This window comes from Mustela erminea, chromosome 4 (assembly GCF_009829155.1).
Source record: "Mustela erminea isolate mMusErm1 chromosome 4, mMusErm1.Pri, whole genome shotgun sequence".
NCBI classification, from domain to species: domain Eukaryota; kingdom Metazoa; phylum Chordata; class Mammalia; order Carnivora; family Mustelidae; genus Mustela; species Mustela erminea.
Genome location: NC_045617.1, coordinates 115022667 through 115048089, shown reverse-complemented (window position 1 = coordinate 115048089; position 25423 = coordinate 115022667). Strand labels below are relative to the sequence as shown.

General features: G+C 42.4%; 1 protein-coding gene and 1 long non-coding RNA gene across 3 annotated transcripts in view; both read left to right on the top strand.

The window, feature by feature from the left end:
- The window catches only part of SLC17A5 (solute carrier family 17 member 5), a 50413-nt gene extending 38286 nt beyond the window's left edge, over positions 1-12127 (top strand). For both annotated transcript variants that reach the window (XM_032340476.1, XM_032340477.1), the window contains exons 10-11: positions 6933-7023; positions 10728-12127. In XM_032340476.1, coding sequence (XP_032196367.1) covers positions 6933-7023; positions 10728-10865 — 229 coding nt within the window. In that variant the 3' untranslated portion in view covers positions 10866-12127. The remainder of the gene's footprint in view (positions 1-6932; positions 7024-10727) is intronic.
- Positions 12128-16216: 4089 nt separating this feature from the next.
- Positions 16217-18107, top strand: LOC116588850. Its single transcript, XR_004285110.1, has 3 exons — positions 16217-16254; positions 16601-16680; positions 17323-18107. It is a non-coding gene; the product is annotated as an uncharacterized LOC116588850 (long non-coding RNA).
- Positions 18108-25423: the final 7316 nt, after the last annotated feature.

Here is a 25423-nt window from a genome sequence, read left to right as displayed (position 1 = left end):
AATTGTCAATAAGAACTCATTGAAGGGATTTTTGGCATTGACAAGGATCAGAGGCAATTGGAGATGAATTTTGTACTTCTCTATTTTACAGAGTTGTTCTTTCAGTGGTGTTCAGCAGCCCAAGTGTAGGACTGAAAATGTGCTGTAGGATTGATTTAGGCTTGAGATTTTAACAAGCTGAGGATTGATGAATATGGGATATGGGAATTGAGGGTCTGGGCACGAGGTATCTAGACTGTGTTATCTCTCAGATGCTTTTAGTTGAAGTAATAGAAATCTTAATTCAAGCTGGCTAAACAGCACAGTCTATTGATTCACTTTAGCATAAAATCCAGTGACAGTTGGTTTCAGACAAGAGTTGACATCAGCTGTCCACTAATATTACCAAAGATTCATTTCTTTTCCACTCTCTAGCTTTCATATTAGTTTCACCCTGAGACTGGGTGTGCTTCTTAAATCACACAATGAAATGATTGCCAGTAACTACCAGAATCGCATGCTTCTTTACTCACATTGGTCAAGGAAGAAAAGAATCTTTTTCTCTCTGTACCATGATAGTAAGTCCTAGGCTTCATTTTGATTGAACCAAAGCAAGTTACATAACCACCCCTGAACCAATCCCTGCAGCCAAGAGAATACCATCTGACTTTAGGACAATTAACACCCACCCTAAAGTTAGAGGTGAAGGAGTCAGTATCCCCCAAACCTCATGGGAATGGATGCTGAGGAGGCCACTGGTAATGTCCACTACAATGCATGGAGATGTGAGCAGGAAGAACTCATTTTGAAGATGAAGAAATTCAGGTACAGAGGAGTTGGGTGGCTTCCAAAGTCACCCCTAGGAAATGGCAGACCTGAGATTTGAATCCAGGTCTCAGCAACATGATTCAAGGATCTTTCTGCTACATCAGGTTGTCTTTTGAAGATCTTAAAAACTGGTCATCGTTTAGTAGTTATTTTGAAAACTCAGGGAAAAGAACTCATTGCCAAGAACAGATACATACTCTGGTTGCCTCAGTTTATGCGAGTTTATTTTAAAACTAAGTAAATAAATATGAGAAGTAAAAATTGTAAGGAACATAAAATTGGCTCACTAGCCAGCTAGCCAGAAAAAAGGTAGTGAGCCACCCACTCCATTTCATGGAGCTGAAATGTAATTCAGGATTAATCAGGTACCTTCAGTCCTTCAGGAGCTCTGGAATCTGGCAAGAACTTCTGGGAAGGTGGGAGGGGGAATATATATGTGTATATATACTTATATATATACATGCACACATAGTACCTACCTTATAAGCTTGTAGAACACATATACACTTGCTTATACACTTAGCTCATTATCGTAAGTGCATTTGCACATAACACAATAGACTATTATTTTCTGGGAAACTTTGAGTCAGGTCCCATGACCAGGGTTACAAATCAATCCAAGTAAAATAATAAAGGGCTGATTGGTGAGCTCTTGGAAAAGAAAAGTCTGATTACTGAGGAGTAACCATTGGATCATTAACAGCCAAAAGAGCAAAATGGTCTAATTTCTCAACATTTTTAGCCTCATACAGAGAGGGAACACAATAAATATGGTACATGAGGATTTCAAGTAGATCTCCCATGATAACCTTTTGGATAAGTTGGAAAAAGATGAATTGTATGTACAATTAGGTGGGTGTGTAATTACTAAATTTCAGTGTCATGATTAAAGGATCTAGTCATTTAACAAACACTGTACCCAGGCATTCTACCAAATGTTGAAGACACAGACACGAAGGTAATATGGTCCCTGTTTGCACTGTAGAAGCTTCTGGTAGTTTGGGAGGATGGTAAGGTCACATCCTGAAGCATATACTGGATAATGGCCAAACAGGATCCTGGAACTGGTCTTCAGGCCTCAGCTGAGTGGTTAAACTTCATATCTTGAAGACCCTGTTCTAGCCCTGGCATTCTGTGAATTGTAAGTCAAAAAAGACATTTATCTAGATATAGTATGAAACCAAACAGTTTAGTAACATAAATGATTTCAACAAGTAGTTGTAGAAGTTGGTAAGTACACATGTGCACCATGTACTTACCTCCAGATATATAGTAGTAATCAATATATGTATATGTGAACAGCATATGTAAGTAACTTCTAAAAATATATCGCTATACAAATGTAAGGTCATCTCATCAAAGTCAAAATGATTTCCCTCCCTTATATTTTGATTCAGCCCTTCAGAAGAGCTTGCGGTTTTTATTTTCCAACTAGAATTTCTTCCTTCAAAGGATGCTAGGTTGTTTCTAGTTCTCCGTGTCTTGGTTAACTGGGGGATCACCTATCTTTTGACCACGTTGTTGCTTAGTTGCTTTTTCTTTGTTAACAACTGAGTGCCCATGCACTAGATAAAGCTCTGGTAATTAGAACAAGAATATTTGAGGGCCACAGACTGTTAAGCATTCAGCACTGGAGCTTATGGTGAAAAATCAAGCTCAAGAAAACTGGTAATTCCTTTAGATTGAATTCGGTGATGACTGTGGCAGCATTATTCAGGCAGCATAAGAGATTATAACCTTGTATTACTTAAGTACTGATTTGGAGTCAGACAAATTGCGTAACATTTTACAGTCTTTCTTCATCTGTAGTTTGGAGATAGGAATCCCTACCTTATGGAGTGGATTTTACTATTAAAATGGGATATGTGTAAAATACTTAGAGCCACGCCTGACATAGGGTTTTCAATACACAATCAGTAATCCTATTAACATAAAGATGTGTTTGTGGTATTTTCCAAGCCTTTTCCTCTCTAGATTAAAATAGATTTTCTGTGGATAATTTTGTTGCCCAGATACACAGGAATTGGAGAGACTTTTAAAGATTAATCCCAGAGCACGCTAGTACTGCACCAGCACAGAGTACAGACTGGGTCTGTACAACATGTTTTTTTCCCCAGCAGTCATCCATCTTTCATGGCCCTGCCTGGCCAAGTGTAATATAAATACTTGAATGAGTTTCTTGGTGCTGACATTTAGGATTTCACAGCGTTCGTCTGCACTTAATATCTGTCACTGAAAAGGCCTGGCAACATTGCAGTTGGTTCCTCCTACTGCCAAGGTGTTAATGGTTTAACTAAAAAAAAAAAGACATGTTCTGCCAAGCTTGGTTAATTTAAGATACACTCCCTAAAGGGCATAAGCCAAAAAGACCTGTGCTGTACGCTTTTGTTACTATATCCAGTATGAACGAGTTTTGAACATAAAAATGTGTGATGGTTGTAGATCATTGACTTGGTTTCAGCAGGATGTTTTATTTAGGCACCGTATTAGTCAACTGCCATTCAGAATGCCACAGACCAGAGAGCTTAAAAAAGTAGAAGTTTATTTTCTCACAGTTCTGGAAGCTCAACGTTGGAGATCAGGGTCTCAGCATAGTCAAGTTCTGGTGAGAGCTCTTTTCCTTGCTTGCAGATGGCCCCCTTCTCCCTGTGTCCTCACATAGCCTTTCCTTGGTCAGTCCTCACAGAGATAGAGTGAGGTCTCTCTCTTCCTCCTCTTGCAAGGCCACCAATCCTATTGGGTTAAGACCCTACACTTTTTAACCTTCGTTACCTCCTGAAAGTTGTAGCTCCAAAGAAGTCACAGTGGGAGTTAGGACGTCAACATATGAATTTTGAGAGGACACAGTTCAGTCCACATCAGGCACTTGTCCACAAGGAAAATGGGGAGAGAAATTGCAGATTAATCATCTGCAGCCAAGACACTAGATCCTAAATACTACTAGAAATAATAGTACCCCACAATAAGACTGGATGGACTAATAAATACTGAGCTTCTTTAATTTGGACCAGAATTGTATTTTATTTTATGATAATACTGATTATTTCATGAAAATGAAAAGTTCTTGGGGCAGCTGGGTGGCTCAGTTGGTTCTGCCCTCAACTCTTGATTCTGGCTCAGGTCATAATCTCAGGGTCCTGAGACTGAGTCCCATGACAGACTCTGTGTGTTCAGCATGGAGTCTGCTTGTCCCTCTCCCTCTGCTACTCCTCCAACCCCTGCTTGTGCTTGCTCTCACTCTCAAAAAAAAAAAAGTTCTTTTTTTTTTTTCTTTTTAAGATTTTATTTGTTTGACAGAGATCACAAGTAGGCAGAGAGGCAGGCAGAGAGAGGAGGAAGCAGGCTCCCCGCTAAGCAGAGAGCCTGACACAGGGCTCGATCGCCGGACACTGGGATCATGACCTGAGCCGAAGGCAGAGGCTTTAACCCACTGAGCCACCCAGGTGCCCCTCAAAACAAAAGTTCTGGTTGGACTTTGTATATACCTAGATGACTTTTATTAAAAAATTATAAATGCCATTTACTTAGTTCACCAATTTTTAACTCCACCATCATCTTTAAATTTTCTCGCTAAAAATATCAAAACTAACTCTAACCCATGCTCTGAGATCTGTGGTCTAGATACTATCAGTGTACAGGAAATACAGGGAACGTAAGATTATGTTATATGGTATCTCAGGGATGCAATCTACACAAAACAGAATGCAGGACTCTCTATAGGACAAAATCCCAGCTTCTTCAGTTAAAGAGAGAGAGAGCAATAAAAAACGAATAAACTATTGATACACACAACAACTTGGAATGATGTTTATTTGTTTATTTTTTTAGAGATTTTATTTATTTATTTGTCAGAGAGAAAGCACAAACAGGGAGAGCTGCAAGCAGAGGGAGACACAGGCTCCCCTCTGAGCAAGGAGCCCAATGCGGGACTCGATCCCAGGATCCTGGGATCATGACCGGAGCCCGAAGGCAGATGCCGAACCCACTGAGCCACCCAGGCGTCCCTGGGATGTTTAGCAAACCCCATATGTAATCCAAAAGGTTGCATACTGTGTGGTTCCATTTGGATCAGGAATCAGCACGCTTTGGAGCCAGTACCCAAGAGAGGTATTTGCGTCTGTGAGACAAAGCACCAGCAGCCAGCACAGCCAGTGCCCCAGGGTTCCATGGTCAGGGCCTGGAACAACTGCGGGTCATGTGCCACTTCTCTTGTCAGCATGTACTGAACGAGCATATATGTGCTGGCCCTGCAAATAATAAAGGGAAATAAAGCACGACTTTGCAGTGAGACTATGGAATCTGAACTAGCAAACTTGACTTAGAGAACAATTACCTCCTAGAACCCATAGCACTGGCTTTAAGGACTTAATAAAGTTCTGGGAAGACAGGGCTCAGTGTGAGCTGAACTAGACAAAGGAAGCTTCGCGGAAGAGGTACTGAGCAAGTGGTCTAGACAGAAGGAATATGGATTTCAGACAGCGAGTAGAGTATGAGGGAGGATAACAGGAATGAGCATAGCAGATGGGAGCAGCTGGGTGGGAGCTGCCGGAATCCGAAGTGACACAGTCTGCAGCACTGGGTAGTGAGACCAGGTAGATGGACCAGGGAGGGCGAGGCCATTGCAAATCAGGCAAATGATTATAGTCTCCTTAAGGGCAAGCATTAAGCCATCCTCGTAAGTTTTAGAGTAGGAATGACCTCAAAAAATTATGATTATTCAAATTAAAGCTTATACAGTCTGAGAGGCAGTTCAGCCATGTGTAAAATATCCTTAAAAATGTTTATTCCAGGGGCGCCTGGGTGGCTCAGTGGGTTAAAGCCTCTGCCTTCTGGGATTGAGTCCCGCATCGGGCTCTCTGCTCAGCGGGGAGCCTGCTTCCTCCTCTCTCTCTGCCTGCCTCTCTGCCTACTTATGATCTGTCTGCCAAATAAATAAATAAAATCTTTAAAAAAAAAAAAGTTTATTCTAGTAGATTCTGTATTTTGACTGGGTGCTAGTGACGTGGTTCTGTTCACTTTATAGAAATTAATCACACTGTGCACTTATGGTTTGTGTTCATTTCCATATGTATGTTATACTCAAAAATAATGTTTTAGTGTACTTGGTGGGTGCTGGGGGGACTCACATGGGAGCAGCAGGTACGTTACATGTGAACATCTATGAACCCATGAGTGATAAGGGAAATAACCTATCACTGACTGGCCAAGGTCACATAGATGGTCAATGGTAGAACTAGAAGTCACAGGATCTTTAGGTCTCCTGACTAGAAGTTCAATATGACTTCTTTATGGAAAGTAAGCGTTTCATTCAGCCTTCCTTAGTTTACATTCCTTATATATTGGAGAAATCAGACCATTAGCACTTTCCAAATACAAGCAGGAATTCTTCCTTTAAAGATTTGCATCTAAACATAACTAAGAATATCTAACTCCTCTAAGCTTTATTCTTAACATAAATCAACTTTCCCTGAGTTATTAAAAATGCATTTTTTGTTATATATACACCCATACAATGTATACCAAACTTGTTTACCTCTGGGAAGTATGCAACGACTTAGCTATATGCATATACATGATAAGTGGAATAAGTAAATCGGAAATTGCTATGTTCAATATTATTTCATTTCATAATAGTATATTAGAAATATATACATATAAATAAAAATAATTAAAATATTTATCAAAGTATTAATATCAATTCTCTCAAAGGTAATTTTATTTTCTTAAATTTTTTTTATTTTCAACAATGAAATAGATTTTGTAATCAGGAAATAAATTCTTCCTTTTTTAAAAAAAAACTAAAGAATCTTAAGACACATCAAACTTCCTGTCTAACACAGTCCTGTACCCTGTACGAAAATCAATCTCAACACTTTTCTAAATCACTATAAAGAGGATTTTCATTTCAGTGGTGACGTTCCCCTATGTAATATTAGAATGCTTATTAACTATTGAAATGCAAGTTTTTCACCAGCTAAATATATTCAGTCCAGCTTGGTAAAACATTTCTTTTAAACATGAAAATTCACAAAAATATAAACTGTTCTGAACGTAGTACAGCTATCTGTTGAAAGAAGCTACTTCAATGTGTAACACAGTAATCTCTATGAAAATGTTTTCTGCAGGTATGCTGGTATCCTGCTGGGCATCACAAATACATTTGCCACTATTCCAGGAATGGCTGGGCCTGTCATTGCTAAAAGTCTGACCCCTGATGTAAGTAGATAATTTGCTTATATACGCAAACGTCTACACAATTCACTTGAGTCTGCACATCTGTCAAAATTTGAGTATATATATATTTTTTTTTTTTTTAAAGATTTTATTTATTTATTTGACAGACAGAGATCACAAGTAGGCAGAGAGGCAGGCTGAAAGAGAGAGAGGAAGAAGCAGGCTCCCTGCCGAGCAGAGAGCCCGATGCGGGACTCGATCCCAGGACCCTGGGATCATGACCCGAGCCGAAGGCAGTGGCTCAACCCACTGAGCCACCCAGGCGCCCCAAAATTTGAGTATATTTTAATTGAGAGTAAAATTCTGAATGTTTATTCTTGTGCAGCTCTTTACATCAGCAAAAAGGTAAGTGCCATACTGGACAGGAAAATATATTTTCCAAGAACACCCCTTGGTTTTTAGACAAAACAACAGAACTAAGTTCAACAAAGCTGTTGTAGCTCACACCACACAAGTACTTAAAAGTGGTGATATTTTACAGGGTAAGTAACTTGTATCTTTGTTTTAAACAAATCAAAACTGGCAATGGAAAGTTATTCAAGAAGTGGATCCACAACGGTGAGGTATCGGGAAGTCACGTGGGAATGAGTAAGGAACTAGGGAAGTGATCACCACTGAGAGGAGCAGAAGACTTGAGAAGACATGGCATGTGTCTTCACATCTTGAAGGACGACCACACGAGAGATGGTGACTTATTCTTGGCAGTTCCACAAAGACAGGTGAAGAGAAGTAATGAGGACACAATAGGAAAATTCTGTTAAAAGCTGTCTACTCTGTGGAAAGGGCTGCCTTATGAGTTAGCGAGCCCTGAAATGGTCAAACACGGATTCTACAGGCATTTCATGAGTGACTATTAATATAGCAGGTACTGAGGATCCAAAGCCAAAATGACAAGCTTCTGCACTTGTGAAAATCCTCATTTAGGGAGGGCACATAATCGAATAGCTAAAGTACAGTGACGAATGCCGCAGGGGGAAAAAAAGTGTGCAGGGTGCTGTGGGCACAGGGGAGAGCGCACACAATTTGTGGGGAAGGAGCCCTGGAGGAGTGAGCAAGGTGTGGGAAGGGCACTGAGCCTCCGAAATGCAGTGGGCCCTGGGGTGGTCTCACCTCCAGCGGGGAGGCAGCGTGGTGCTACATCAGTCAGCAGAGATTCAGCACTGTACCAGTGGCTCACAGTGTATAAGAAAGAAAAATAAAAGACCTCTGACTCAAAATTTCTGTTTAAAAAAATCTAAAGCCTGTTGAAATATATTTTTCAAGTGGCTGACTTAAAGCTCTAAAAGACTTAATTTTCTCTTTGTCTCTGTGATCAGATTAACACCACCTAATCCTTAAGAATTTCAGAATATGCTTACCACCTTTCTTATTACTAAATATACTGATTTCAGATGTGTATGTGTTCACCACAATGAGTGTTCCTATTTCTTCTCTGCTCCCACCATTCATTCATTCATTCATTCATTCATTTCAAGATTTATTTATTTAAGAGAGTTTGTTCCTTCGTGCAGGCGGAGGGTGAGGGGCAGAAGGAGACAAGCAGACTCCCCATTGAGTGGGGAGCCTAACGTGAGGGTTTATCCCAGGACCCTGAGATCATGACCTGAGCCAAAATCAAAAGTCGGTCGCTTGGTAGACTGAGCCACCCAGGCACCCCTGCTCCCACCATTTCTGATTCCTTACTTGAATGAACCCAAGCCTCCTTGTTACTATGTTCTCTCACTTAATAGAAACGGATGTTGGGAAAGTTGTGATTTTTTCCCCCCTAGAATTCTGTGTCTCCATGTGGACATGTCAGAAATGTTTAACCTTATCTCTGCAGAGCACTGTGGCAACACAGGAACCTAAGTCAACGTACTACCATGTATTAATTTCATTTATTATGGATAATCATAGTATTTCTGCTAAGAATACCTGGATTCCTCAGTTAAAGTCTTGAATGTTTATAAAGTGGGAACTGAACTGGATTTGGATAGGCTATCATAGCATTTGTTTAATGTTATTAAAAGGATATTTTTTTTTTTTAAAGGAGAACACAGGGGTCCCTGAGTGGCTGAGTCGGTTGAGCATCAGACTTTTTAAAAAATATTTTATTTATTTATTTTTTGACAGAGAGAGACACAGCAAGAGAAGGAACTCAAGCAGGAGGAGTGGGAGATGGAGAAGCAGGCTTCTCACTGAGCAGGGAGCCCGATGCCGGGCTCAGTGCGGGGCTTAATGCAGAGCTTGATGCAGGGCTTGGTCTCAGGACTCAGGGATCATTACCTGAGCCAAAGGCAGATGCCTAACGACTGAGCCACCCAAGCGCCCCAAGCATCAGATTCTTGATTTCAGCTCAAGTCATGATCCTCGGGGTGGTGGGATAGAACCCTGCATCCGGCTCTGTGCTCAGTGTGGGGTCTGCTTGGGATTCTCTCACTCCCTCTGTTCCTCCCTCTGCATGTATGCACACAGACACTCTCTTTCTCTCTCAAAATAAATAAAATCTTTAAAAAAAAAAAAAAAAGGAGAAACACATACTTGCCTTTACAATTGTAATTGCTCACAATTGAAAATTATTGCACTGCCTCAGAAACTTTGCAGAATGAGCCAAGTACAAATAAGTAACATATTGTTAGCATATCTAAACAGTTACTAAAATTTAAGATGGATTTCTAAGGTGTTTTTTTTTACCAAAATACATGAATCTCTGATCAGCATAACAGAGTGCTGTCTTTCTCCATGATTTTCCTTTTTTCCTAAAAGAATGACCTCATACTAGCTTCCTAGTGCCTTTCCTTTTTCTTCCTCATTGCCAATTCCCCTGCTTGCTTTTTCTTTTCTTCATGCTGCAGATGTAGCATTCTGGTTAGACTGACATTGCAAAATCCAAAAAATGGTGGTTTAAGTTAGTCACATGACCCAGAAATTAGCTAACTGCCTGATGTTTTTATACCACTGTATTATACGCTCAACAATTGTGTTTTGCTGATCGCTTAACTGGCAGATCTCATCCATGTCCTGTTTTGTGGGTCCATCAGGAGTTCTCTGTGCTGGGCCTCAAACTTGAAATTCAAAGCCCATCTTAACTCATCCTTTCTTGATCTGGCTTATATCTCCCACCTAAGAACTAGGGAAATGATGGGCAAGCATGCAGCTTTCCTAGTACCACATGACTGAAAGCCATGCCATGTTTTATTTTGAGTAAATCTGAGTGAACTTTGAGTAAATGTTGGAGTAGAAATACACAGATCCTAAGTATACAGCTGGATGAATGTTCACACACTCATGTAACCAACACCCGTCAAGAAACAGGACGTTCTCTCTCGCAAAGCCTCTGGGTGCTCCTGGCTGACATTCCCCTTTCAGCCCCTGTTCCTACTTTTAACACTATGGATTAGTTTTGTGTAATTTTGAGCTTTTATATAATCGAGTTTGATAAAAAATGCAGTCATTTAATATGCACTCTTTTGTGTCTGGCTTCTGTGTAACATTTCGTTAGTGAGCTTCATCTACGTTGTTGTAGCTCATTCATTTTAGTTGCTGTATAGTATTCCACTGAGCAAATATATCAGTTTCACTGTGGAGGGAGCTTGGGTTGTTTTCATCATGAGACTTGTTGTAACAGTCTTGTGATCCCACCTTTTCTATAAAGCTGACTATAAACAAAATTTTTTTCATGTGCATGTTTCTCTTTCTCCCTGTAGAACACTATTAGAGAATGGCAAACAGTTTTCTACATCGCTGCTGCTATCAATGTGTTTGGTGCCATTTTCTTCTCGCTATTTGCCAAAGGTGAAGTGCAAAACTGGGCTCTCGACGATCGACATGGACATAGAAACTGAAGGAACCAATAAATAATCCTGTCTCTATTGAAGTATTTTTGTTTATCATGTAACCTAAAAGTGCCTTTGATATTTTAAATGTGTATGCAGTCTATATAAGAAAAAACTGGATGAAATTTTTAAGGCTTGTAATCATGAAATGTCACAAGTTGCCAGATTAGTAAAATTCGCTATTTTTAATCATTAATAACATGTATCCTGTAACTTACACTTGAGGGTCATATATCTGGCTGTAAATCAGGCAACATAAAGTAGGGAAGTTCTATTGATTTTTAAGGGGCATCCTTGAAGGAATGAGTTGAATGGACCCCTCTATACCTTTGCTTAATTAAACTACATAATAATTCTCAGGTCTTGGTAAACACTTGTTTTTTACTACTTTCCTCATATAAATTATTTGTTGACCACAGCCCCTGATACTTAGGTCTCAAACGATAGCATCTCCACAGAGCTGCCAGCCACGGTATAATCTGGCTTGGCAACCACACGAAGGGAAGCATGCCCAAGCAGCTGCCAAGCATTCCCTCCCTGACTTCAGGGACGATGCCCAGCATTTATCAGAGGCGGCATCCAAGGCCAGGGTCAGTGCCAAGTCTTCAGATGGTGTTCTTCCCCTAGGCGTTGTTAATGTGTCGAGGAAGATTTGAGCAGGCCCCAGGGCAGCAAGAGGCACCTCCACGGTCTCCATACAAATCCTCACACTTTCCCTCCCCACCACCCCCAAACTGGAACATTGATTGGCATGTAACCCAATCAGCCACAAATAAAATTATCCTTTATTAAAACAACATTCACGTGGATTAGAACATAAATTTCCAACTCTCTGTGTTCTCTGGGCTTCGCCAGAATAAGTAAAAAAATTTTCTTAAAACTCACAATTTTTTTTTTCCATTTGTCTACATGTAACCTTCTGGTTTCAGTTGAAAATTGAAGTGACTTTTATTTGGCCCCATCACCTACAACCAGTAGTGGAATCATCCTTACTTCCGGTTGCTAAAATCCTATTTTCCAGTTTTTCCTCCGAACCACTTTCCAGCGGCTCTTGAGCATGCTTGGAGGGCATTTATGTGATTTAGAACTTGATTTATGTTTTTCTATGTTTGTTCAACACTACCTGTAACATTTTAAGTAAAACTGATTCATGTAATATGATGTGGATATATTTCTGTAAATTTATTTTTAAATCTGTAAATAGCTTTACATTGCTATGGTGATATTTCTTTTATAAATCATCACAATAAACATTTTTGGATTGGTTTTTGGATCTGACAGTCCTATGGTTATCTCTAGTATCTTGATTGGCTATGTGACATCTCTGCCATCTTCCTCAAGCCACCAGGCTATCTCCCCGGGTCCCTCTCTGTGCCACCACCAGGCCAAGGAGACTCGGGCCATCTAAGGGAGATAGCATGAGGAATCTCTGTTGCCATCAGCCTGCCCTTCCTAGCTTTGCAGAGGGCCCGCTCTTCTCCCCGAAGCATATGCCTACACCACATACTACACTACATATGCCTACACCACAGACCTACACCCTCTCCTACTGCTCTAAGCTCTTTACTTAGTAATTCCTCTGTAATTCGCTTCTTCAATCTCCACCTTTCTTCTTGTTCTTTTCCACCTGTCTCGAAGACACTCAAGTCTTCTCTAACCTTTAAAAACAAAAGTATGAAATTCTTCTGGGGACATAAAACCACAAATACATACAGAGTATCTCTACCATGATATTCAAGAAACCAGAAAGAGTGGTGGCCTGGAGAGAGAAAAACAGGCAACCAGGGGTAGGAAGGAGAATTAATTTTCACCTTACCACATGTGGCAATGTGACTGTTTAAAGCATCATTTAAATAAACAAACACCTGTTGCTCAAGCGACTGCGTAATCACCACCAGGTTTTCAGCTGCCCACTGGACATCCCCATCTGGTTATCTTCTCCACACTTGGGACTTTAAATCCAACCTCTGTCCTTCACCTCCACCTCCACCCCCAATAAAACCTGCTGTTCCCGCCACTTTTCTTACTCTTGCTAGGAGCTCCGTTTCCCCAGTCACTTCGGCTTGGGGCTGGACTCATTTTTCATTCCTCCTCCGTCCACCTCCACCCCACCCCCAACACCGTGTAGAATGAACCGCCTGTCTTTTCCATTCCAGTTTTTCAAGTCTCTAGAATTTTTTTTTTTTTTAAATCACTCTCCCATCTTCTAAGTAAGATCTCTCTGACTTCTGTTTCCACCTGGAATAGAAAAGTTAAATGGTCTCACTGCCTGGAGTCTGATCTTCTGTCCAATTTCCCACTTGTGCTGGGTTATTGGTCTCCACACACCTCCTCGCCCTGATCAGGATGCTCCCCCTGGGTGAGTCCCCTGGCTTCCCATTGCCTACCCAGCAGCCTGCCCTCCTCCCTCCACCTACTCCACCCTCACGCCCCACACTTTGTCCAAGGTACATCTGGCTACTAAACTCTTCCCCAGTGTGCTCTACATTGTCCCTCCCCTCCACACCTATACCAAATCCATTCCTTGGACCTGGAAAGTCACTCTTCATCCCCACCTCCTTCATGACCCTTGACTTCCTCCAATCTCCCTGATCTAGATGTGAGCTATTCCTCGGATCCACTGAAACATCATATTATTTATCTTCAGGGGTTTTTTTTTATTTTAATCTCAGGAAAAGATCAGTCATTCATTCATTCATTCAACAAGAATATCTCCTTTTTGCTAGGCAATAAGGATACAGATATGCATTTGACACAGTCCTTTCCTTCCCTGCCAGCCTTCCCGGAGCTCTGGCAGACTCCCTGGACTGCTTTCTTCTCCATGGCCTTTTCTTTATAATATGTATGAATGTGTTTGTGGCTAATCTCCCTATTACATTCATCGAAAGTATCTTGAGGGCAAGGTACATTTCATTCATCTCAGCATGGGTCTCCCTCATAACAATATATACTTTGTCTCAATATTTTATTTGCTTAAAAAATATTTAGTAAATCATCCTTTGGTTAAATGGACTACACATTGAATTTTTCATCTCCTGTGTTGTTCTTTTCTCAAAAAAAAAAAAAAATTTAAAAGACTGTGCCAACAGCAATATCTTTTAATGAAGAAATGATATGCTAGCCTCAAAGTATGTATAACTGGCAGTCATCGGTAAATGGTTTTGTAAGTATTTGAGAATAGCTTAGTTCTAGATAAGCAAAATACTTACCCATTTAATGCAACAAATATTTATTGAGCATTCATTATGAGCCAGGCTCTGTTCTTTGCACCTGAGGTACAACAGTAAAAAAAAAAAAGCAAATCCCTTCCCTCATCAAGCTCACATTCTAATTTATCAAACATTTTTCTTCATAGGTTCTAGCCTTTGATACCTTCCATGTAAAAACGTCATTATCCACCCAACAATCAAATCCAGCGGGAATGAGTGAGCCAGCCAATCTTGAGAATCAGAGTTAGGAAAGAAATGGAGACAAAGACGGAAGTCCGCAGGTCTGTATTAAGCACCGTCAGGTCCCTGCTGCTGCAGCCTGTGTTTCATTTTCAAAATATCAGAAATGGAGAGGTTTGAATTTAGACCCTGGTGCAAAGTCAGGAATCTCCTCTCCCAAGAGAAGTTTATCACTGTCCTAAATAAAATTCCCTGAACAGGAAAATATCGATAAGGGTATCGAGAAGGCAGGAAGAGCACCCAGAGGAAGTGGCCCGGTTCCGCTCTGGAGGAGCACCGGTTACTGCCTCAGATGAATAGACTGGGATAAATGTCTAATTTCAGTGAAAGAATACATTATCTCTCTCATAGAAATGTAAATGAAGACGGATCACAAAGCCCTTTCAGACGCCTCTGCCTTTTAGAGCAACCAGAAGCAGAAAAGCCAAATGTAAGTTTGTGCTCTAAAGATTGAGTAATACAGAAAGCACTTTCTAGAAGCTCCTGCTCTGGAAAGCTATGAGGACACCCATGCAGAAAACAAATGGCATGTAACAAACTCTCTGCCACTCTTTTTCGTGTGCTCTGATGAGGAAAAACACTAGTACTTTTCCAAGCGCCTGTTTACTTTCACTTTATCTTGATGTTGGAGGAGGAGGAAACTCAGAAGCTCCACGTCACTGGCGGTCGGTGCTGGTAGAGCGAGAAGCCATTCTTGCACAACCCTGCTTCCCCTCAAAGGCCTTCAAGCCAGGAGAGGCTGCACTGCGGCAGGCAGGGGGAGCCCTGCCCTCCCACACGTCGCGTTAAAGCTTTTCTTGAACTGCTCTTTGGGGCGGAAGCAAGCTTTTCAAAAAAGTTCTGGCCTCCCAGCATCAAGGGTGCATACTGACCCCCGTCTTCCTGTGGGGCCCTGCATTTCTCACCACCAACAGCCCCGGTTGTGAGCACTGTAACGACTTCACACTCACGCCACAGTCTGGAACTTGAGATTGAAGGTGATCTGGATGGAACGGTCTGGTCTTTTTCACGCTCAAGAACCGTTCTGGGTGAAGGATCGGGGATGTGGTGACCGGAAAGTCCAGTGTGCACATTGGATAAATTACCTACACAGTATCTGCTATAATGCCCTTTTTTCTTTTCTTTTCTTTTCTTTTCTTTTTTCTGCACCAAGAAGCTCTTTCAGATGTCTGCAGTGCTTTGAATCGTTTCGCCATCCGAGGCAGGAAGTTGATCCCGGGGCATTCACAAGGTTGTCTTTGTGATCCTTACCCAATACAGAGCGCCACAGACGGGCAAGAGCGTTTGTACAGCATTGGCACACAGCTCCCCTCACTTTATACAACCACCTGGCAAAGGCAGGGACAAGACCTGTTTAAAGCTGGGAACAGGGACTTGTTCTCTGACTGTTAAAGGAGAGATCTTTGGCCCTGAGGGACTCAGCCTCCCAATGCCAACTAAAACCAAATAAGCCCACTGGCTTTAATTATTTACTTATTTATTTAAGATTTTATGTATGTATATATTTGAGAGAGAGAAAGAGAGACAGCAAGAGAGGGAATACAAGCAGAGGGAGTGGGAGAGGGAGAAGCAGACTTCCCCCTGAGCAGGGATCCGGATATGGGGCTCGATCCCAGGACCCCCAGATCATGACCTGAGCCGAAGGCAGAAGCTCAATGACTGAGCCACTCAACTGCCCCAGCTCACTGGCTTTAATCATTACAGTAGGCCAAAAAAAATTCCTTAATATCTGTTTCTAGCACGGAATCAAATTATTATTTGAAAGACAAAACTGTTCTTTTTTTCTTTTCTTTTCTTTTTTTAGAGAGAGAGCACAAGTGGAGAGGAGCAGAGGGAGAGAGAGAATCTCAAAGAGGCTCCAAGCCCAGCACAGAGCCCGACATGGGGTTCCATCTCACAACCCTGAGATCATGACCTGAACGGAAATCAAGAGTTGGACGCCTAACCGAGTGAGCCACCCAGGCACCCCCAAAGTTGTCTCTTATTAATTGAAAAGATCCTCTAAGCAGCCTTGTGCATAAAGGCACACTTAAGATTTTTAACTTCTCGGGAGACAAACAGTAAGTGACTCTTAATCTCACAAAACAAACTGAGGGTTGCTGGGGGGAGGGGGGTTGGGAGAAGGGGGGTGGTGTTATGGACATTGGGGAGGGTATGTGCTTTGGTGAGTGCTGTGAAGTGTGTAACCTGGCGATTCACAGACCTGTACCCCTGGGGATACAAATATATTATATGTTTATAAAAAATTTAAAATTTAAAATTTTAAAAAAAAAAAAGATTTTTACCATCTTCTAGTTGTAAAATTAGCTCTGGCTCAGCAAGACTCCAGCTGGGAACCTGTTGTATCATTATCTTCACTCCATGGATGATATTTGGTAATATTTCATTATTCTAAGTTTGTTCTGTGAATTTTCTCAGTGTTTCCTATAATTGTGCCAGGACACAATCCAGTTGCTTCTGTGGAAACACCGAATTCATGATTTCTACTGACATGCTAGTTTGAAGTTTGCAATGACTAGGACACTGGTGTAGTGCAACAGACCAGCACTTCCATCCTGGGCTGTTGCTGAGGAGGAGGTTCCCTCCAGAAGAGCTGTTGATACTCCAGTCTTGGTTCCATAAACCTTGCTGTTTCCAATTACAGGACGGGAAGCTAGAACTGGGGGGGGGATCTCTGTTCCCATTGGGAAGTGAAAGTCCAGAATGCAGGAGAGAGAAATAAGTCCCCAAATCTACCTTGTATTTTCTATACGTCCCTCCCACACTGTCCTCACTTCCTGCTTCTGTGACAGGCTCTTCTCCCAGGGACGGCTCTAACCATCACCCATTTTTAGTCTTTGCTGTTGGCAAGAATGGTAGCTGCAGAGCCATTGCCCCTGCCCCAGGCCTCTGTTCTTTTTGGGAGAGTCTCTCAGACACCAGCTCTTCTTTCTGCCCTTGAGTTTTGACCCACACGATAAAACGGAACTTAAAGAAGCTAATGAGGAACAATGGCTATTTTCTCTCACCGGGTTTAGACTGGCCAGCGGAGTGGACAGACAGGAGGTGCATTTTACTAAATCTTCTGATTTCCCTTTCGTCCACTGAAGTCTGAGGAGATTGGAAAGAAGAAGAGGGTGGAATGGATTGAAGCAGGACTGAGACTGCCAACTGAATAAAAACTAAATTACCTGAGGAAAAAGCGAAGCCATGTTCAAAACTGGGTATAGAAGCCTTTCGTGTCATAATATTATAACAATATTTATAAGTTTCCCAGAGTAGAGAATTAGTGTCTGGTACTATATGAGGGCTCTACATTTGACGTTGACTGAACCCTCCCCTCAGCCCTACCGGGAATGCATCAGAGCCACCATTTACAGATGAGGAGACCGAGAAAGTCACACAGCTGAGTGGCAGAGATAAGATTCAAACCAGGTTTCTCTGATGTTACAGCTGACTCTCTTTTTATCCTATGCTATGCTCTCGCTATGAGAATCATGTTTGAACACTGTTGCTGGGCATAAAAAACCTTACAACATTTTTGTAATATAATTTGTAAGTCAAAATTAAATAAATTCATTGAACTGGCAATTCTACTTAGGGTTATCTAGCCTAAAAATTACTTGAATAAGCACTAAGCACTTTTTCTAATACTGTCAATTTTCCATCGATAAGAACTTCCTTAAATAAGTAATGGTATGTTCATAGAAGAGAATACTACACAGACATTAAAAAGTGAGAAAAATCTGAATGGAAATATAGAAGAGGGACACCGGGGTGGCTCAGTCAGTTGAGCGTCTGCCTTGGGCTCAGGTCATGGTCCCAGGATCCTGGGATTGAGCCCTGCGTCGGGCTCCCTGCTCAGCGGGGAAGGCTGCTTCTCCCTCTCCCTCTGTCTCCTGCTCTCCCTGCTTGTGTTCTCTCCCTCTTTCTCTCTGTCAAATAAAGAAATAAAATCTTAAAGAAAAAAAAAGGAAAGATAGAAGACAGTCCATACGTTTTATTGGGGGATGAAAAAGAGTTACCTAACTATATACATTGTTTTATCCTATTTTTGTTACCAAACAAATTATGTATGTGTTGATAAATACACAGAAAAGGTTTGTTAATAGTAGCAATGTAAAATTAGGAGCTAAATAGAAAAAAAAATAGAAAATATCTTTAGAGACTAGAAATAGGGCCAAAATTAGATGGATTTCACAATACTAATTACCTGTGTTCAGCAGAAGAAACCAAAGTAAATGGATGACAGACCAGAGGAGAGATTGCAACATCTTGTCAGTACAAGAGATTATTATCTAGAATATTCAAAGAGCTCCTGCAGTTCAACAAGAAAAAGTCAGAAAACCCAAGAGAAAAATGAGCAAATAATGAATAGATGATTCACTTAACAGAGGACTAGATGTCAAACAAGTACACGGAGAGATGATCAAACACCCTAGTAATTAATAGAAACAAACAGAAATGTAAACAAAAACTATAATGAGAAACTACTTTAGAACCACCAGATTGGCAAAAATTAGAAAGTTTGATGCTACCAGGTGTTAGCAAAGGATGTGGGAAGATGAAAATTCTTGTCCATAAGGAGAGCAGAGAGAATATAAACTGGAATAACTGTTCTAGAAAGAGAAATGTTTGTACTTGCATGAGAATATGTCCTTTGAGCCCATGCAATGCCCCACACCTGGGTATATGTCAAAGAATGATTCTTGCTCATATTTAAGGGAGCAAATATACCACTGTTTATTGTGATGGAGTTGGAGGCAATGTAGATGTCCCTCAGTAGGGAAACGTAAGTTAAATGTGGTGGATATCTACCATGACATAAGAGCACTCGGGAACCTGCTGAGACCTCGAAAAGTGTTGAGTAAGAAGACTTACAGCACTATATGACTTCCAAAAGTTAAAAACCTATACAAAAAATGTGGTATTGTGCAAGGATACTTGCATAATTAAGAACACGCAGTACGGGGCGCCTGGGTGGCTCAGTCATGAAGCGTTTGCCTTTGGCTCATGTCATGATCCCAGGGTCCTGGGATTGATTGAGCCCCGAGTCAGGCTCCCGGCTTGGCAGAAGGCCTGCTTCTCCCTCGCTCACTCCCCTTGCTTGTGCTTTCTCTCTCTCTCTCTCTCTCTCTATCTCTCTCGCGCGTGCGCTGTCTGTCAAATAAATGAATAAAATCTTTAAAAAAGAGAGAGAGGGGGACGCCTGGGTGGCTCAGTTGGTTAAGCAGCTGCCTTCGGCTCAGGTCATGATCCCAGCGTCCTGGGATCGAGTCCCACATGGGGCTCCTTGCTCCGCAGGGAGCCTGCTTCTCCCTCTGACTCTGCCTTCCACTTTGTCTGCCTATGCTCGCTCTCGCTCACTCTCTCTCTGACAAATAAATAAATAAAATCTTTAAAAAAAAAAAGAGAGAGAGAGAGAGAGAACATACAGTATACACATTTGAGTGGTTGGCAGTGCAGGGAAGGAGCATGAGAGTAGAGATGAGGGGAAGGGGAAAATTAAAACAAGAAAGTGGGGTTGTCCTGAAGATAAACGTCTATGAACAGGAGAGAATGAGATAAAAGTAGTATTTTTTAAAGATTTTATTTATTTATTTGAGAGGCAGAAAGAGAGAGCATGAGTTGGGGGAGGGTCAAAGGGAGAATCAGACTCCCTGCTAAGCAGGAAGCCTGATGCAGGACTTGATCTGGGACTCCAGGATCATGACCTGAGCTGAAGGCAGTCGCTTAACCAACTGAACCACCCAGGCACCCATCATAAAAGCAATTTTTAAACAGTACTCTGAAAGTGTCAATGATGGGCAGAGGAAGAAATACTACACTTTCTAACTTTCTAATTGTGACTCTTCTTCATTATTCTTTTTTTTTTTTTTTTTTTTTAAAATGAATGTGCATCACTTTGGTAACTAAAAGTGTCAGGGGTAGCTGGCTGGCTCATTCAGAAGGGCATGCAACTCTTGATCTTGGGTTTTGTTTTTTTTGTTTGTTTGTTTGTTTTATTTACTTATTTGACAGAGAGATCACAAGCAGGCAGAGAGGCAGGCTTTTCAACACGAAACCCGCGGTCTCCGGCACCCGCTGGAGTGCCCTGCCCCCGGCTTCATCACCCTTCAAACTTCACACCTCAGCCTGGGCATAAAGTGATTTCCGTGGCCTACAAAGTGGCCCTTGTTGATATTCACGTCAGGCCACAGGCCATGCCAAATGACCCATATTTACTTGGCCAGCAAACCAGACGCTGTGGACGACGCCACTGAGTTCTGCTGGGCTCTCTCCACTCCCTCCCTCCAGGATAAGGTCTACCATTTTCATCGTAAGGATTTTATATTTCTAAGAAATCCTGTTTCAAAGAACAGAGGCTCGGAGTGCACATACACACACTCATACTCCTTCTTCAAAAGCCTGGCAGGCGCCGCGGTCTCGCCGCCCACGCCCGGCGCGCGGATCCTCTCGCCGCGGACACCGGAGACACCCTCCCCCTCGCAGCCACTTGGCGGCCAGACCCGAGCCGTGGGCCCTTCCCATCAGGGTGGAGCCCATGTTCCGAGCGCTCCGGAAACTTGGCTTTGACCCAGGTTTTCGCTGACTCGTGAATCAGAATTCTCAGAGACGAGATTTCTTCCGTCCGAGGAAAGACGATGACAATTGGAGCAACCATCTCTGCGCGCTCACGGAGAGCAATCACAAAGAGAAGAATTTACAATGACTCAGCCCGGGCCGCGCGGCGGGCGCGGGCCTCCCGAACAATGGAAAGTCACAGCGGGGGCCCCTCCGCGGGTCCCCAGGCGGTGTCTACTCCCGCGGGGCTGCCTGGAGCTCGCGGCAGCGGGGACGCTTTAAAAAAAAAAAAAGTAAAAATTAAAAAAGGAAAAGTGATTACTTCTTAACCCTCTTTTCTTGCTTTTTAGCTTAAAATGCAGAACTAGCTCTTAAGATTACAGTATAACTATGATGATTTTGTAAAATCCACACAAGCTGTGGGACCTGAAAGCAAGAGATTTCAGGCTTAATTTTCCAGGGCGAGGTCACCCCAGTCGCAAACCACAGACACTAGGAGACCCTCCCCCGCAAGCAACCACCGTCCCCCCCCACTTCCAGCCAGGCCAGTGGGCAGAACCCTGCACAAGTTTCCTTAAGTCGTCTGAAAACTATCCTGAAAAAGGATACTAGGGCCCCTCATAGCAAACCTTTGCTTCCAGACCAGGACAGAATATTGAGCGAACGCTCAATTTGGGGGAGGCCAGCGTGGATCTCACGAGACACGAATTTGTCCTTGCAGCAGGGAACAGGGTCTCCTGGATGAAGCTGGCCCGGGGCCTGTTGGTTAGGAGATCATTTCTGCTACTACGGGATGTGTTAGTTTGGGATTTCTTGTCCGGGACTCAGTTACCCTGGAGGAATACAGCAGCTCCAGCCAAGATTAGAAAATCAATTGAATGCTTTAAATGGCAGGGTTATTACTGTGGACGTGTTTATCGGTGCGTGGGATGTGAAGGGATGTGAACATCTCTGCAAAGCTCTGCGGGCACCCCCAGGGCGAGCCAGAGCCAAGCTGTCCTGGCGTCTCCAGCACACCCTGGGGCAGCCCACGCAACCCCTGTGCCAGCTCCAAGTGTGGACTGGAGTGTTGGGAAGGCCCATGAGGACGCGCTGGAGGAAGGAGTCATGGCCGAGGCATCCAACCCATTGGCCAGTGCCCTGGCTCGGGATGTCCAGGTGACCCTGCAGCCTTCCCAGGAGAGATTCCGGTTAGCTTAGAAGGCCAGGATGCTATCCAAACTCCAAAGTTACCCCCTAAACCTCCCTCTGGACCTCTGAGTACACCCTAACCCCCATACACTAACACTCCCAAACCCAGATACACTAATACATGCAAGGTTTTCCCTTTCCTATAGATAGAGGACCCTGCCGTTTACCATCCAAAACAAGACTTCTGAGAGAAAAAGAGTGATTGCACCCAGACAACAGGAAAAAACAAAAAACAAACAGCAACAACAACAACAAAAACGTCTGAGGCAAACCAGGATACCAGTAGGCATACAGGGTCACCTTGGAGGAATCTGAGCAATTTGTCTAAATTTCTCCAAATTCAGAAAACATTCTGCACCTCTTATATTCTCCTAGTGAAGGGAAGGGGAGAGAGAGCGAAGCACGTGGAGGTGCAATTTTAAAAGGAAATAAAGCCCAATTCAGCACTGCATTTTGAAAAATACCCTATTAAAAAAAAAAGAAGAAAGAAAAGAAAAATACCCTATTTTGTTAAGAACACTTGGACCTCGTTGGTGTATTTTGCACCGCTTTTGTTCAATACTTGAAAATTTATTTGTAAACGCTGCAACAATTTCTGTGGACGTCAGCAAAGCAGAGTAGGCAAATGTTGCAGAGAATGTGGAAACAGCCTCACTCTGCCAGACTGACCTAGCAATGCGATTTCTTCCCATGGGATTCTCTCTGTGCATTACCTTTACGTACTTACGTGTATAGTTTATATCTTGGTAGACACCTATATAGTTAGAGTTATGCAGATTTTGGAAACATATTTTTTTTCTAGCAGTGGCATTCTTCTAGCTGTCTTGCTCGGTGTACTTGGCAATAGCCAAACCAATTTTTTAAAACAAACTTTCATAAATAGTTTTTAAGGATTTTGTTTATTAGAGAAAGCACAAGAAGGGGAGCACCAGGCAGAAGAAGAAGCAGGCAATCCCAGGAGCAAGGAGCCAGTTGTGGGACTCAATCCAAGGACCCTGAGATCATGAACTGAGCTGAAGGCAGACGCTTAACCACTGAGCCACCCAGGAGTACCTTTTCTTAACAGACTTTTAGAGCACATACTTTGTGCATGCACCATGTGTTCTAAGAACTTTATATATATTATACACTTAATGTATTTTATATATATACATATTTATCTATAACATATACTTACTAGATATATGTAATATATACTTACCATGAAGTAGTATATTGTTATCATTCCCATCTTACAGATGGAGAACCTGATGCAGAAAGGTTAAGTAAATTGCCCAAAATATCACCTCTAATAAATTGCACAGATGAGATAGGGACCCAGGATTAAATCCCAGGCCATCGTCAATGTGCCCAAGCACTAAACTATACTGATCTGACCCGTGAAGTCTTCATAGGGGCAGTGGGAGAGATGTGGCCTGGGTTAATTTAGGCTCATTTGCTAAGTGACTTAAGGATGTGTTTTACTGGGACACCTGGGTGGCTCAGTCGGTTAAGCCACTGCCCTTGGCTTAGGTCATGATCCCAGGGTCCTGGGATCGAGTCCTGCATCAGGCTCCTTGCTCGGCAGGGAGCCTATTTCTCTCTCTGCCTCTGCCTGCCACTCTGCCTGCTTGTGCATACTCTCTCTCTCTCTCTGACAAATTAATAAACAAATAAAATCTTAAAAAAAAATTTTTTAAAGGATGTGTTTTACTGCTGCCCATACCTCTTTAATAAATGTTCATATCAGGCATCCCAGAATAAAGCTGCTACTAGAATTCACCCCAGTGGTGTAGACTTTTAGCAGTATGACTTTGTCTTCTTCTTCCCTAACCTTGGGCTTCAGCTAAACTAAAAAACCTAGTTTATACTTCCCTGCCTCAGCACTTTCTCTGTGCTTTTCCCTTTACCTAGAATGCCTCCCGAGCCAACTCTCACCACTTGACTTCTCTTATTAACCCCCACCTCCTTCAAGGCTCAGATCAAACTGACATTCCATTGTCCCACAAGACAGAAACTCTCTCTCCAAAGCCTGAAATCCTACAGCCTTTATTATCTGCACCACTCACATGCCTACATATCTTATCTGCCCTACTCAGTCAGCAATTTCTTTCCCCCACAACACTTAGCACAGCACATTTTCACATAAATAGTTGTCAGTGAATGTATAGCCCCGCATTGTTTGCCCTTCACCCATCCTCTCTGTTAAATATCTACAAAGAAAAATCACGTGTTATTTCAAGAAGGAAAGACTTCTTCCTTCTAAAAGAACCATGATTTTACTCAGATATCTGTCCCTCTCTAGTTCTAGAAGTAGACCCTAATCTGAGCCAGTGCTACCCAAGAAAAATTGAAGACAAGTGGCATGTGTCATTTTAAATTTTCTAGTAGCCACATTTAAAAAGTAAAACTAAACAGGTGGATATAGACTTGTTTGTGTACTATACTGTACACCTGAAACTAATCTAACACTTTATGTTAACTAGACTGGAATTTAAAAAAAATTTTTTTTTTTTTTAGAGAGAGAGAGAGAGAGAGATCACAAGCAGGCAGAGAGGCGGGGAAGCAGGCTCACCGCTGAGCAGAGAGCCTGATGCGGGGCTTGATCCCAGGACCCTGAGATCATGACCTGAGCCGAAGGCAGAGGCTTAACCCACTGAGCCACCCAGGCGCCCCTGGAATTTAAAAATTTAGCCAATGCGGTCCCGCATTTAAAAAATTAAATAAATAGGGTTGCCTGGGTGGCTCAGTGGGTTAAGCCTCTGCCTTCGGCTCAGGTCATGATCCCAGGGTCCTGGGATGGAGCCCCGCATCGGGCTCTCTGCTCAGCAGGGAACCTGCTTCCTCCTCTCTCTCTGCCTGCCTTTCTGCCTACTTGTGATCTCTCTCTCTCTGTTCAATAAATAAAATCTTTTTTAAAAAAAATTTAAATAACTAGATAAGTAAATAAATAACAGGTGGAGTTAATTTTAATAAATGTTTAAACCAAATATATCCCAAATGTCATTTCACTGTGTAATCAATATAAAAACCCCTAAAGAGGTATTTTACTTCTGAGAGGGAGACAGAGACAGAAGTGTTTAGAACCTCATGAATATTTTACAGTTAGAGCATATCTTAATGCAAACCAGACACATTTCAAGTGCCCAGTATCCACACGTTGTCAGTAGCTTCCTTACCAGACAAGGCAGGTTTGAGCCCATGGACATGTCATTCCCATGGCAATCATATGGGTCCAGGAGTATAGGCCGGAGACCTCAACTGTGACCATGACACTGACGCAGAAGATTTCTAGTCTCTGGGAGAGTCGTCTGCCTGCTGGTAGTGATCGGAGAAGACAGTAGCTCGGACTGCCTGGCAGCCTTCAGGGCAGTTGTGTGGGCACCATGAAGGGGAAGTGGCCGG